The sequence below is a fragment of the Phyllostomus hastatus genome, unplaced genomic scaffold (assembly GCF_019186645.2).
Source record: "Phyllostomus hastatus isolate PE091 unplaced genomic scaffold, TTU_PhHast_1.1 phas_contig_1, whole genome shotgun sequence".
NCBI lineage: Eukaryota > Metazoa > Chordata > Mammalia > Chiroptera > Phyllostomidae > Phyllostomus > Phyllostomus hastatus.
The window spans coordinates 30024770-30040538 of NW_025333498.1; the positions used below are offsets into that span (position 1 = coordinate 30024770).

At 46.4% G+C, this 15769-nt stretch overlaps 1 protein-coding gene across 10 annotated transcripts in view; it reads right to left on the reverse strand.

The window, feature by feature from the left end:
• TANC1 (tetratricopeptide repeat, ankyrin repeat and coiled-coil containing 1) overlaps window positions 1-15769 on the reverse strand; it is a 224223-nt gene that overhangs the window by 51826 nt on the left and 156628 nt on the right. For all 10 annotated transcript variants that reach the window (XM_045837935.1, XM_045837722.1, XM_045837884.1 and 7 more), the window contains 7 exons: window positions 14490-14753; window positions 9030-9152; window positions 7932-8213; window positions 7004-7161; window positions 4627-4858; window positions 3301-3467; window positions 754-1361 (listed from right to left, as the gene is read on the reverse strand). In XM_045837935.1, coding sequence (XP_045693891.1) covers window positions 754-1361; window positions 3301-3467; window positions 4627-4858; window positions 7004-7161; window positions 7932-8213; window positions 9030-9152; window positions 14490-14753 — 1834 coding nt within the window. The remainder of the gene's footprint in view (window positions 1-753; window positions 1362-3300; window positions 3468-4626; window positions 4859-7003; window positions 7162-7931; window positions 8214-9029; window positions 9153-14489; window positions 14754-15769) is intronic.

The window sequence follows — 15769 nt, forward strand, 5'->3', positions numbered from 1 at the left end:
GGTGTCAAGAACATACCCTAATCTGAAAGCACCTACACCGTCCAAGCATTAGGCTGCAAAACAGGCAGGCTTACCACTGCCTCTTCCCTTGAGCAACAGGGAGAACTGCATCCTGGCCCCACCCTGCTGCAAATCGTCAGTGGAACCTTCACAGATGTAGCTACCCCACCACCATCTCATAAATGGGGCATCTGAGACTGGAACCTCAGTCCTCCTGACCCCAGATTCCAGGCTGTTACACTGACCTAAACCACAAGTACAAAACGAGGCAACCAGATGTGATTGGTGTGCTCCCCTTTGGGCCAGCAGCCACATTAGATCTCTGGGACAATCTGTGTGCTCATGAAGTGGCACATGGGGAGGGGTGCTGGGGGTCCATGACAGTCCACAGACCCCCAGGGAAAGACAGTAAGCTGGGAACAGCTTCTAGAGAAGTCCACTGTTTCCTGGAGCTGATACACACCTTCCCACCATGGATGGCTCCTGTGACAGGGGACAGGATGGCACAGAAGTAGCACCAAGGCATTGCTTAGCTCCTCTCTTACCCAAATGTACTGAGGAGTCCTAAAGTTCTAGCAATTAGAGGGAGGAAGCTTTTGGTTAGTAGCCAAGAGAATTTTCCATTGCTCCTCCTGAATTCCTTTTTTTCTGTGTTGCCTTTCCATAAAAAAAAAAGTGAATCACGTTCAAAATTCCTTCCCCAAGTGCACAACAGGCCCTTGCAAAGAGCTGACAGACCACGTCCTGTCATACCTGGGCTCGCACAGGAAGGCCGTGTTTTCACCATCTGCTCTCCAAACAAGCCACTCCCGGAAGGACGGGTGGCAGAACATGCGGGTTTTGTCCCGTCTCTTAATGAGGAAGCAGGACAGGGCTTCCATCCTCTGCTGAAAGTCTTCCCACCCCTGTTCCCCTTGAATGTGGCCAGCATTAATGGCCTGGAAGATCTGCTCGTCCGTCATGGGGTGGAGGGACGCGAGGGCCACATTTAGAATCGGAAGCGCCCTCTCGAAGGCAGACTGGGTCATGAACTTCATGTTGCACTGCAGCAGATAGAGCTCGGACAGAGACACGGGCACCACCTTGTAGCTGGCACTTTTGATGACCAAATGTCCCCTCTGGAAGAGGTCCAAGGTGAGTTTGAGGTACAAGTAGGAGCCGAGGCTCCGCAGCACCAGGTGGCTGCTCACTTTCCCAATGAGGGCGGCGTCGGCCTTGCCGTTCAGGGAGATATTGCTGAGGATGTCCTGGCTGCTGTGCACTCTGTGCTGGACGTAGGCGTGCAGGTCGCTGTGAATGTCCTTGTTGTCGGGAAAGTCATCTAAGGAAAGCTTGACAAACGGCAGTGCACTTACGATTTCCTGGGGGGAAAAACACACACCAGTGTCACTCCACAGAGATTTCTTTTTTGTGTCAGCTGCATTTCAAATCAGATTCACTAGTTTTTCTTTCAAGGAGGATTTTCATGGATTACAGGGACTCATTATTTTGTATTAAAACATGTAATAGGATAAGTTGAAGATAAAAAGCTTATGTGAAAGAAATCCTGATGCAAGATCGAATCAGTAAAGGCTTTTCCAAAACCCTGATTCGAAGACTCAGAGCCAAGCGAAAGGTAAGGGCTCAACAAGAATGCCACCTGGCCGGACCCGCAAAGGGGCAGTGAGGCCCGGAGGTGACCTGATACCCATAATCCTTACATTGTGAAACTGGTTATATAACGAAGACAAACACAACCACCACTGTACTCTAAGAACACAGCTGGACTCGGAGATAAGAGGCGTCCCTCTCAGTGCAGATACCAGGGTGGCCTACCTGAACCAGGCACCTGAGACGGCCTCGGGCTGTACCCAGTGCAGCCGTCACAAGGTGCCTGACCCCAGTATAGCCCACTGTCAACGTCTAAAGTTGCTGCTTTGTAGTAAACTTTTAAATTGAGGTAATACATGGGGAAGTGCACAAATATGAGCGCACGGTGTCATTAATTTTCACAAAGTCAGATCTCCCTGGTAACCAGCAGCCTGAGAGCAAACATCCCCATCCTGGAGATAAGCACCATCCTGACACTTAACAGCAGAGATGTGTTTGGTGGGCTTTTTTTCACTTGTCACTATCATTTCTGAAGTGCTGACATACATGTCCTCACTGAATGTAGTAACTGCAGGGGGCAGGCTGCGTCACTGACTCCCGTTACCGTGGATGCTAACTACACCTCCAAAAACTCACACGGCGGGTACAGAAAACACAGGACTCCTCTCCCTGGGTGCCGCTAGTGTCTGCTTACTGTGTGGAAAATGACTGAGAAGGGTACAAATCAAATTTCCTTTAAAAAAAAACATCAAATTCAACTGCAGTCTAATGCCACTTTTAATGCGAAAAAAAGGAGCCAAAATGCTATTATTTTATTTTACATTTTTTAAAAATTTTATTTATTTATTTATTTATTTATTTTTAAAAAGAAAGGGGAAGGGAGAGAGAAAAACATTAATCGGTTGTCCGTCTCGTATACCCAGACCAGGGACCAAACCCGCGCGCAACCCAGGCACATGCCCTGACTGGGAATCAAACTGGTGACCTTTCGCTTTGTGGGACAATGCCCAACCAACTCAGCCACACTGGTCAGGGTCCAAATGCTACTTTTAAGTAAGTATCATAAAAGGGCAAAAATTTAAGGTCTTTACTAAAAAAGAACAAGTTAGAAGGAAGGTGTCAATGGCTGAGATATAATTTTAGGGTTCACATGAGGGGAAGCATGAGGTAGAGAATTTTAAAAAATCACTCATCTCACTGCAAATGTTATCCCATGTTTAAGTTTTCTGAAAAAAATAGACCTTCTCTCAGAATAGGTCTTAAAAATCCCCTTCTTCATCCCTCCCTCCTTTATTCATACAAAACAAAATAAAACAAACCAAAACAAAACACAACAAAACAAAGTCCCACTGCAAATCCACACAAACTCCTAGTAGGAACACCTGTCAATTCTAGCAGGCCTGGTAGCCGCACACCCCACACAGCGTCCCAGCCCGAGTGCCAGGGAGCTGGGGCTGGACCTACCATTTCAGAAGCACAAGTGCAGGTCAGTGCTAACAGAAAACTTACCTGACACCTTGAAAAATGTGCCTTCAGGGGTAAAAAGGTCAGCGCTTCACACATTTGGGGTATTGTGCACTGATATTTCAAAGTCTTAGTATAGTTTTAAATTCAGCAGCTAAATGGTTTACAAGTTTAAATTGTTAGTATTAATCACTGCAAATTTTAGGCATAAGGACTTGGGAAGAGATGTGAAAATTATTTTTTTACCTGAAAATTTGCTCTTACAGTCACAATCAACTTCAACCAGGCAGGAAATTTAGAGATAATTTTGGTAATAAATGAAGAAAGTGTATCTCCATAATCAGGTTTATGAAACTCAGCTTCATTCAAGCCGTCTATCAAAATAATGTATTCTTCTTCAGGAATTTTCTGCTCTAAAGGACAAAATATTTTTAATTAAGGAAGTATGTATTTCTATAAGGTGGCACCACCCCATGTATTTTAATGCACAGTTTAAAGTGTCAGGAAAAACTAAAAAAGGTCTGCATATGGCAGAAGAAACAGTTTACACAGAAGCATATTTTCTATTAAATGCATTATGGAAATTGGAGCACAGAGCCAAAGAGAGAACCACTTCTCACAAAAGAGTTTTCAGAAACATATTGCATTACACACACTTAGCAGAATTCCACCCATGTATTACAGTTAGTGCTTCATCAACTACTATCTCTGGGGCGAGTACAGCGAAGATAACACACGGAGAGGAATTCTGGAAAAGACCCTAGGCTCCCCACCCTCACCAAGGAACACCTTCGGTGGATTTCTGGGGAGGAAAATTGACCCCCAAAGGGCAAAGCATCCAGCCCGAGGCTCGTATAAGCCGGGGTGAGAGCTCTGCTTTAGAGATTCCTAGAACAAGGCTCTTTCCTACAAACCTAAAGCTAGTTTCCTATTTATTAGCATCAACTTTCTGCCTGGGAACTAAGGAGAAAGGATGACATCTGTTTCAATGCCCTCTCTGTAGCACCTTTTGGAAGAAGTGCTATGAAAGCAGATAAACTAACTCAAAAGGTGAGGAGGAGGAAGGATGAAAAACCAAAGGGCCCATAATAGCACTAATGCCCCCTGTCTTGTAGACTATTCAAGGGCAACAAAGTCAGACTTCCAGAAACCGCTGTAGGTTCAACTCAACTGAGCAGAGGTCCTGAAAAAAAAACATGCCGGCAATTTTCCTAAACAATCAACTTATCCCCCTGCTATGTGGGAGTGCAAAATGCGCAGGCAAGTTTCTAGAGCGCAAGTCTTCTAAATGACCTATAGTTGCAAATTAGCTGCCTTGGAAATGTTCCACTGGCCAGTTAGTTCTTATCCAAGAACTTTCATTTAAACCTACACCATCTAGGTGGGTCCTTGCAAAGACAGTTCCGAGGAACAGGAGGAGAGACACAGATTCACCCACACCTTCTTCCTGCACCCATCTCACTTCCAACCCAGGGACAAGCTGACCCCCCGCCCCCCTTCTGAGGATGGCCCTGGGGACTCGGAGCCATCGGGGACTTGTTGAGGCGGTTCTAGGGGGCTGCTGGGAGGTACCGTTTCTCAGATTTGCCAGTGGTTCCAGCACTCCCCTCTTGAAGGCAGCCACGGGGTCCTGCACGCAGGATCTGAGGCTCAGCATGCTCTGTAGCTGGGGCTCCTGTATCAGCAGATCCCTGTAGGCAGCCAGCTGATGGGACCGGCAGAGCAGAGCCGCGATGCTGTGCACGAACTCAGGCACCAGGCACGTGTAGGTGTTGTCGGCCTGGCAGTAGTGGTAGGCCACGACCTGGGGGGAAGCAGACCAGCAGCGTCACCTCACCCTCTTCACACCATTCCGTTCATGCTCTCACACAGGGATGAAACTCTAGTGTCTGCAAGGTAACAGAATATGTTGTTCTCTTCCCCAAGATGGAGACATAATTTAGCTTAATTGATTCAGTGATTCCTTCATTCAATTCACGTGGTTTGCCAAGACCTAAGCAACTTTTTCACTGCAGTGTATCTTGACCAAATCTGTCTTGATCAGCATTAGGATCAGCACTAGTCAGTGACTACAAAGGCCAGGCCAGGAAGTCACAGCTGCTTCCTCCCCATGGCAGGAGGACCAGGCAGCCTGGTGGAAACCCTCAGCCCCTTCTCCACACCCACCCTGCATGGACACCATGCAGAAGTTCAACAGCGACAACTGGTAAAGTCAAAATCAGCACCCAGCAAATCTCTGCCTATGCTGTGCAGGGACACAGAGGAGGAGGGAGCAAGAGGGTTCCTGCTTAAGCACGGAGAGGATGACGAGGATCCCCTCTGCTGGGACTGATATGCGGCAGCAGGTTATTCCTTCGAGTCCCCAAGGAGAGTGGCAGATGCGAACTGTCAGGAGTGAACGGTACTCCACAGGTAAATGAAAAACCAAATACTTTGCTCAACGAGGATGAACTAAGGAATGTAAGTATGAGGTAAGGAAGGTTTTCAAAAAAGGTCAAAACATACAGTGTAAAGTACTTATGTTTTTCGGCAGCATCTGAGTCTGCACCACCCCTCAACTGTACCCACTCCCACCCCCTGCTCAGCACACGTGTAGAAGAACCACCAGCTGTGCCTCACAGCTGAGGGCAGCAGAGGCACAGGCTAAAGGCTCACCAGGGTGACCCAGGTGAGCAACGAAAGATCTGTGGTTAGATAACAGGTCTGCAGACTCCTAAAAAGCACGTGGCAAGAATAGATGTGGCCAATTTGGAATCTTCATGTGACTTCTGTCCTAGACTAAACTGGTCAGCAAAGCTCAGGAAAGATGACTGCTCTTCCATGCCCCCTGGGACACAGGTTAGCAGGATCCCATGAAGACTCCAGGGCTTGAACAAACCACCAATGAAAACAGCCTGGACCAGTCTAGTCATGAAATCAATTTGGAGCCAAATTCTTCTAAAAAATAAAGTGAATATTATAAGATTCTTTTGCTTTTTGTGATGCTTTTGCTTCAGTTGTGTGTGTGATTGCATATGTGTGAGCACTAGGTCTCCGGTGTTAAGATCTATTTCTTATGGTGGGTCACAAAGTGGTGTGAAAAATCAGGGTGGCGGGTGCTTCATCGTCAGCTCTATATCCCTCACTGCAGGTCACCTGTTGGTGCACAGAGGACGGGTCAGGGTGTCAGGCTGCCCACGCCAGGGAAGCAGAAGCAAGGAGCAAGGATCTGGGGCAGAGAAGCACTTGTTTCGGTCCCCCTGGGCCCACCACCATCCTGGGGGCTTCCTCACCAGACACCCCTCATCCTGCCCACCCCCACTGGCTCTCCAGCTCCACCACCTCACACCACTGCTGCCAGGGAGACCCAAGCGGCCCACCAGGGGTGAAGCATGACAGGTTTCACCCAGGAGGGTAGCTGGTGAACCTGCGACAGAAGCTGAGCAGATGGGAAAATTTCTGAAGGACTTTGATGAGCATAAGTTTCAGAAGCAGGAGTCAGCCAAGTCTCTTTTACAATACCACAAGAAATCTTGGACAGAAAGACTCAAAGAACCAAGGGCCTTAGGCACAGAGCGTGGGCAGAGGTGGCCTGGGGGTCATGTTCAAGGCTACCGATCTTCCTGCTCTCGTGCCAACTGTAAGGGTAGATTTGTGGCAAGTGCAACACTACCTCCTGCTGACTGAGGAATTTTCAATCCAGTATTTAAGATGAACACAAGTCCACTGCCAATGTCTTAAGATATTTATTTTTAGTCATGACTTTCATTTGCAGTACTCTACCACATTTTTATCCAAAGCTATACTTTTGCATTAAGCAACTGCTGTCCCTGTTGTAAGATCTCTTTTACAATTCATTTTTCAGAAGCCAATCAATCTCAATCTCTCTCTCTCTCTCTCTCTCTCTCTCTCTCTCTCTCTCTCTCACTCACTCTCTTTGGAAGTTCTCATAAACCAGGAGTAACATTACCTTGGAAGCGAGGTATTTCACTGCATCCTCCCTTGGTCTTTGGTTTTCAGGAGTATCAGACCCCGACCCAGTGGGCATTTTAGCCACATTGGTACCACTTGTAGAAGTACTTGGTGAAAGCAATGGAGTGAACGGAGGATCCAGGGAGGAATCTGAAGCTGCAGAGGAAAGAGACCGATTCCGTTGTTCACAGCATCACAATGGGGGTATGCACAGCAGGACGGTGAATGTGTTTCTTGAGCAGAGACAGAGAGCAGTTCCACAGGTGAGGAGTGAGCAAGGCGCCACATGCAAAGGTGCACACGGGAGCACCAGTGCCCTCCAGCCCATCTCCTACCCGCCCAGCGGTCCTCCCCAGGGAACCGCTGTTTCTCATTTCCCTTACTAAACTATTTTTGGTTTTAAAAAAATACCTTGCATGGCTCACTTGTTCCTGGTTCATTATGTTAGAGACACTTTCTTTTAATGTATTATACATAAAATAAGCTATAAATAGTCAATCTTTGCAACTCCAGTCCATTTCTAAGCTAGTTTTTATATCTTTGGTAAATCCAGTATAGAAGACAAAGGCTGCAGAGCACAGGATACAAAAGAATTTTGCACACACGCCTTCTGGCCTGTTCTGCCAGGAGGCTCCTGCCGTGGTTTTAGGACCAAAAATTCCCCAGTGTACTTGGTCAGGACTCACTGCCCCATCTCGGCCCCTACAGAGAGGGAGGCCCGAGGGAAGGCTGGCCTCATGCCAGTCACACCTGCACAGGCACTGTGACAGATGGACACCTGAACAGTGCCACATGACCGCAAACCTGACACAGCTGCTGGAACAACTTGAGGAAAACTGGGAACTTCCGTCTGTCCAAACAGTAATCTCCTCCATCTACCGTATGTTAATATGATGAGCCAGACAAGCAGTTAAACGCAGACGTACTTTTGGGGGATGGGCTGGGGCTGTTGGAGGCGATCTGCCGCATGCGGCTGCCATGGCAGCTCAGCGCCACCAGCTTGGAAATGATTGCCGTCTTCCCGAAGCCCACGTTTCCAACAACCACCGCTCCTCTGTTTTCCGCCAGTTCTGGGTTCCTCAAGTTCTCTTCGATCTGGTGGAAGAGCCAATCCCGTCCCACAAACACTGAGTCTGTTGTTATGCTCGGCACTTCGAACAACAGGGGCTTCAGTAAGATGTCTTGTGGCTTGTAGGGAGCAAATCGTGCTTAGGAAAAGAAAGAAGATCATTATTTTGGAAGAAAGTCATAGTTTTAGACACTAAAAAACTTAATTTATCATTATGTGTATGTTACACTTGGTATAGCCTGTAGTTTCACCCCAAAAGGGATCTGCGTTTCCAATATGATCCTATTAATACTTCTGTGATACCTCATTTATTATACACCACTGGGAATACAAAGTATACTACTTAAGTGACTTTCTAGTCCATTTATGCCTCTAAATTATTCCCATGACTCAAGGCAGACACACAGAGAAATAGAGAAAGTGATTCTGAGGGCCAAATCATGTCTCATCAGTTTATCTCAAACAGTATTTAAGACACATTTCTCCCACAACTGTTTGAGCAAATGAAAATGCGCCTTCCCTGGAGACAGGGCCCCAGCTCTCATGGGGTGGTGGTGGTGCGGGGGGCGCAGATCACAGGGCTTTGTCCTGAGGGTGCCTCTGTTGACCACACGACAGTGCATGACAGGGAGATGTAGGAGGTGGCAACAAGGCTGATTCTTTATTGATTACAAAAAAAGAAAAAAAAGAGGGAGTCTTAAACTACTCCTCACTTCAAAATAACATGTTGCAGAATGATTTTTCAAATCCAGAAGCAAGTTAATCATACATTTTAAGAAGTCCAAAATTGTGAAGGCTGGCCCCCCAGCACACTTTCCAGATAAACTTTTAACACACACATCATTCACCATCGTGTTTTAATAGCAGTCGGTTTAAATGCTGGTTATCACGGACTTTCAGCATTCGGTGACAGAGCTCGTCACACCCACATGACAGCGGGTAGAAGGATACAGACCTTTAACTTCCTGCGCCCTGCCTCCGGCCGTATTGTGCCACGGTAATCGAATTGACGTTCGAAGAGGAGCATTTCTCTGCCCATCTAAGTAACTCAAATCTTCCAATTTGGTTGAGCTGGTCGCTGTAATATGAAACTGAAGTTTAGTCTCTTGAAAGTTGAGTTTAATATCATACCCAAGCTACTGCAATTATAAATTACTAAGCAATTCCATTAGGGCATTCAACAAAATGTCCTTCAAGGTGATTTTAGTTTTGTTTACCCACCCAGGTTTATTTTCCCAGCAATGCTGTTCACCAAAAAGTGGTACAGAGTCAAGTGCTGCTTGTTCATTCTTAAATGAAAGCATGTTGATATGGGTGCTAATAGTCTCCACAATTCCTGCAAATAGACCAACTTCACCATACATTTTTATGAAGAAATGTGACAATCAAGTGTCACTCAGCAAAGCTCCAGTACTCACTGCCAACATGCAGCACGGTACCGCTGCTCTCTGCAGCCCCGAGAACCTGCCTCTGGTGCCACAGCCCCAGCCTTGCTCATTAAGCGAGCAGCTCCCGCACACACAACTCCACAGTGCTCCCAGCCCTCACAGTCAGCTTGTGGCTGTGTAAGTAGCCATGTGGACTTCACTGGATGTGAACATAGTCCTAAGCTTCAAATATTTATATGTGTGTATATATGTGTGTATATATATAACATATTATATAATATTCCATATGTATATACTTTTTAAAATTCTAAAAATAAGTAATCACATTTACCTCTGATCAAATCAGTAAGATTTATAGCACATAGGTACCTTTCTAAAAAGGATTTAGGGTCTATTTAAACATAGACATAGTTGGATTATAAAAATAACTAATGCAAAATAATTTTACTAATCTCAGCAAATCTTAGAAGCAAATACACAGTGTGTTTTGGCCTTTTAAAAAAACTCCTCTTAATTACAAACACATCCTTGGTCACAGTAAGAGAACTCTAAATAAAGGTAATTTAATGTGACTTGTGGGTTAAGTGGCCCATGGCCCAATGTAAAGTGCTGTTACTCTCAGGCACACAGTCATCTTCCAGGACAACAAAACTCAGATGTCGTCCAAGGGCGAACAAGGAGGAAGAGGGAGTTACATTCCAAGGCTAACTAAGACTTCTGAGCACTGGAGAAATCAATAGTGGGGCCAAGCCTCAAAGGACAGAAGTCGAGTTGGGCCATCTGTCTGCCGAAGACCCCCTGGCTCTGACCCAGCATCCAGCTGTTGACTGGCCCTACCCACCTGATCTGGCCCTTCCTAATTTCCCTCCCACAGCTGCAGTCCTTTCCTTTGTGACCGTGAGCACTACCCCTCCCCTTCATTAGATGAGCACCTGGGTGGCCCCATGGCCAGACTCTTTGACAGTGTGTCCCCTCTCTCTGCATTCTCCAAAGGGCAATCAACTGTGTGCCCTGCTCAACTTCCCAGTCTGTGCAGAAACACCCAGCACCTTAACTTTACAACAGCACACACTTATGCTCCTGTATCCTCTCAGTGCATACCCACATCCTCTTTACACACCGTGTGCACATTCACACCAATACTTCATGCACTTGGAAAAAGTGCACTAATTCCTTATGCAGGACTTCCAAATGGGCCTATGCTATGGGAATCCAACAACAGCCTCTGGCTTCTCTGCAAGTCCTTCATGACCAGGCTGTGTGGGCCACTAGGACCACACCCATCACCCTGGCTTCCTGGAATAACACTCCTTGGAACATTATTTTGGGCTCCTGCCTGGGAACTGGGCCTCTGACTTGGGGCTCTGCAACTGCCCCTCTCCTCAGCATGCCTCACCATGAACACCAACCATGTCACCCAGAAGCCAGTTCATGCATGTCTGACCTGCTGCTCCTGTGCAGGAGAAGCACAAAGATGCTTGCAGCCTCAAAAGGGTTTCCCATTTCCCATCTCCTTCTGACCTCTTAAAGCATGACATTCAGTTTTTAATTTTGTGACAACCAAAAGGATTAAGAATCTGAGACTATAAAGGGCCAAGTTATTCCGAAGAAGAGATTGCCCAAAATGCCCTTGTTTGACACATGCCGGGGATGGAGTTTTAAATGCCTGTTTTCAGATTTCTGGTCCCCACAGTTTCAGCTCCAAAGTATGCAACAAGTGGCCCCAGCAACTGCACAATTAAATATGAGTAACCTGCGCTGTTGTGGACCACTGCTCGTCAGGGCTGTAGGCCACCAGCTGCCGGGTGCCTCTGCCTTCAAAGCCACCGAGAGAGGGAGATTGGAAGGTAGCAGCAGGGAAGCTCCAGGTGCCCAGCTCTGCACCCAGGCGTCTTCACCTTGTAGAGCTGGTGCAGGGACCCCACGCTGCCTTCTCACACACGCCTACAGTAGGTTCTCAGACACCACCAGTACAAGAATCAGACCTGTTTCTGATATTTAACACTAAATGCTTCCAAAACCCTAAACAGTATGCAGAGCTGAGAAAAATCAGAGGTAGAGCAATAATTTCATGCTGCAATAAACTTATTGAGAACATCTCTACAATCAAATTAATTACACACTTATTGCATGCACATAGTGCCCAACATCTGGGTGAGAAGTACATTGGAATATGTTCAGGAAAGGCTTTTTGGGGGGAATGGAGGGAAATGGGGTGGAGTGGAAGGAGAGGCACACGGAGACTCCTCTAGGCCGAGCAAAGAGAAACACCTGCCAAAACATCATGGACTAACCTACCAAAAGTAGATGCCATTAAGTCCAGGCATTTACCAGTTCGAGTTTTAAGGAAACCAGCTAGTCATTATGTTTGTTGGTTTCCTGGAAAACAAAACAGTGTTCTGTGATCCACTTAGGAAGTATTTCGAGAGAAAAAATAAAGTAGTCAAAAATAGTAGAACCTAATTACCCAACTTCTAAATGATACAAGACAGCATTTTAAAGGGCTCTGATTGTTTCTTAAAGGGAGGCACAGGTATCCATGCCAGACACTCTTGTGTGACGGACAATACCGACCCAGCAGCAGCGTTCCAAAGTGGTTGATTCCACTCTGCCCACTCCTTCACAAAGACCTCTGTACAGGCGATCCCCAAACCTAGCCAGCTTATTTTTATAATCCTGGACATAAAAATGTCACTGTTCTGAATGGTTAGCAGTGAACAGACACACACAGTTCTCTGTAACAGGCTTGATGACAAATAGCAGCCAGCAACCTCAGGAACCTGCTTCCTCACCCTCGCTCCCAGCAGGACGGGGTCCCTGAGGCCAGCATCAGCATGAACAGAGGCTTTTACCTGCCAGCCCGTACTCTGCACACACCACATCAGATCATTTGATGTTTCCTAGCAAATGGACATCTACTTGTGTTTCCATGGATCTCACACGCAAATACTTCTGAGAGATTACAGTACATGGTCCCTTACATAAACCATACTCCTCACACCACGTGTTGCTACTGCCTTGTTTCTGGCAGCTTGGCTCCTTATCACCACACAAACAGTGCTGCATAAGGTATAGACAACCTGAATCCTTTATTCTTTTCAGCAATACTTGAAAAATCTTGCCCTTCCCTCTTAACTGAGGTTCAGCTTTAGAGGTAAGTGGGTGATCAATGAAAAATCTACCAGACTTCCAGCTTGCTGACAGATACTATGATATCAGGGACTTGCCTACTTCCTTTCAAAACATGCCTTCAGTTTATAAAGTGTACAACACAGCAGAGATGAGCAAACCCATTAGGCCAGGCAGTCACTGCTCAAACCCAGAGGTAAAGCCCTCCCAGTTGCACGGGAGGTCCTGCTCAAGTGCACATGCAGACACTAATGAACAAACACAGCGGAAACCAGAACGCCCTGCTCGGTAATCACTGCGGACGCCTGGAAACGCTCAGCTCACACCCGCTGTCACTTCACATGGCAGGAGACCACATGAAAGAACATCAAGCAGAAAACGTCACCCGAAATGGAGTGCTTTTAACACTGTTGAATTAATTTATGAATGTGTTTCCTAACTTTAAAATAGCTTCATGAAACTGAATACAAGTTTGCTATTGTGTTGAAGTTAAAACAGCTATCCAGTTCTGGGACAATACGGATGAAGCATCCATCGTAGCTAAGTAAATATGGTCTATAGCGCCTTGGGAGCCCCATGCAGTGCCACAGGTAGTGGGGTGGTGGTGGGAGGACACAAAGGCTTCCGGAGGGACCGTCACTCGGCACACAAAGAGCTCGCCAGGACTTCTCCCCTGCAGACGTGCCAAACCCCTTCTCTGGAACAAGGCCATTTTATTTCCTTTGAAGCAAATTAGAGTTGTGTCTCAGAACTTTTCCATTAGGGCAATTTATTTATCAGCTGCTTCAGAGTTCCATTGTTAAAAAACAAAACAAAAAAAACCCTAACAACAGCCAGAGTGACCTGCCACATCCCAAAGCAGTATAAATCATAGAAAAATCCTTTGATGTAGGAAGAGAAAACCAGGGTCCGTGCATTAGTGGAAGAGAAATTTTAAGCATTGCACTGGTGACAAAGAATGACCAAAACAAGGCCTGGCTGGGTAGCTTAGTTGGTTAGAGCATCATCCTGACATGCCAAGGTTGTGAGTTCAATACCCAGTCAGGGCACACATGAGAAGCAAACAATGAATCCATAATAAGTGGGACAACCAAAAGATGTTTCTCTCTCTCTCTAAATCAGTAAGTAATTTTTTTTAAATGACCAAACAAGTTCCTCTTCTATGTATATTCCTCCTCTAAGTTCAACCCAAGGGAACTGAGTTTAGAAACTCAGGACCTAAAAACAGGCATGACAGCCCAGATGCAGAGCTCCTTGTCCTACCCGCCCCCAAACCACTCTCCTTGCTGGACAGCCACCCACTGGCCAGTCATCTGGCAACAGGCATCACTTCTGTGTCCTCTTCTAGGTCCAGCTGCCCCACCATGCCTGTTTTCAGTTCCTCGACTGCGAGTTCTCACTGCCAGTGCTTATGCGTCAGCTGTGAGACCCCTTCTCACAGAATTGTCCAGAAGCTGGACCTCCCATCTTTGTGACGGGCCTCAGTGATAAAAACCAAGTTTGGAAGTTGGATTAGATACTCTATGAGCTGATATTAACAAACTCACTCAAAAGCATGATTCCTGTTTACCAAGATATAATACAAAGTCATGAATTTGCTCAGGCTTCCATAACAAAAACAAGGACAGAACTTTCCGTACTTTCTTCCATCACAGACAAAGGGCCATAGAGCCCGAATATCAGATTTAAAGAATCCCAAGCAGAAGGGCCACTTAAAGACCATTCAGTGCAGCCTTATCATGTTTACACATGGGTAAACTGAGGTCTAGGAAAGGTAAGTGCCTGACCCATGATCACAGCGCTGGCTTGTGTCTGGATCACATTCCCAAGTGTAAGGAGTGAACATGGGGTACCTCGGGCCCAGTAAGATAACCTTTCAAGGAGAAGTGTGGCCTTACCTGCAACTGAGTTGGGCCGTGGCATTATTAACGAGCTGGAGCTCTGAGAATAAGGGACAGGACCATCTCCAGCTGAGGCTTCGGCTTTGGGCAGCGCGCTCTCCGCCGACCCAGGGGGCTCCTCTTCTGCCACGGGGGAGCAGTTATCTGCCCTGCGATCATGGAGCACTCCCTTCTGCACCCCTAACCTTAGGCTTCCATCCTTATTCCATTCCAAACTGGAGCCACTCCGGTCATCATTTTCGGATGAACTTGTAATTGTGGCTGAAATGAGAGACCAAAATACTTTGAAGGAAGCCAGGCATAGCTGGGGCTGTTGAGAGCTAGCACACGTGCACACAGACACACACACACACTGCCCCTCCCACGATCACGGGAAAATTTTCCGGTCCACGCAGATTTTTATCGAAGTAAGTTTCATATGATATATTTTGGTAAATTAGAAGAATGTTGTTTATCAGGCAAATAAACTGCTAAATTATTCTACAGGGGAGGAAAAGAACTCTAATAAGGTAATGAAAAAGCTGTCTAAAAGTATCTGAGAGTTAACGGTGTGTCTTCGGAATTTGGAGACAATGTTGCCTCTCTTTTTAACACAAATTGCTCACAAGAGAATTTACATCTCATTAAATTCCTCTGAACTTTTAAATAATTTTTTTAAATTAACAACACTTGCGTATGGGAGGAGGGAGCAGGGAAGCCCCAAGGTTAATGCAGAAAAGATGCAGAAGAAAAGCCTGTAAAAATGAAAATACAATTATAGAGTCAAGCAGAGAATCCAGTCTTTAGAATTAAGCTCTAGAACATCTGTTCACAACAACCCAGAGAGGCCCACCTGACTCTGCTCCTTCAGCGGCACGGAAGGGGAAGCCTCCGTGTCAACAGCGCAAGGAAAACACAGGCACGGGCAGGGCCGCATGACTGCAGAATTAAAATTTAACCTCTGAGAAAGAAACCCCGCACAGAAGACCCTCTAGAGAGAGGAGGAGGAATATGATGAAGAAAAGCAGCAACACAGTGTGGGGTTTATAGCTGTTCATGGAGTAAATAATGCAATAATTACGTACTAAGTATTACAAGAATAAACTGTGATTCAAGCACTCACAACTGTGCACCTGCATTTGCCTCACTCTGTGTTCACTCTATGCAGTGTCTATACACGGCCACTTCCAGTACTGAGCCACGTGGTGCTTGTAAGCACTGTTCACCAAGGACGCTGGCTTGTGTCCTTGAGAACAAGGACCATGATCTCTGATCCCTTTGTGTCCCCTGTTTGGATG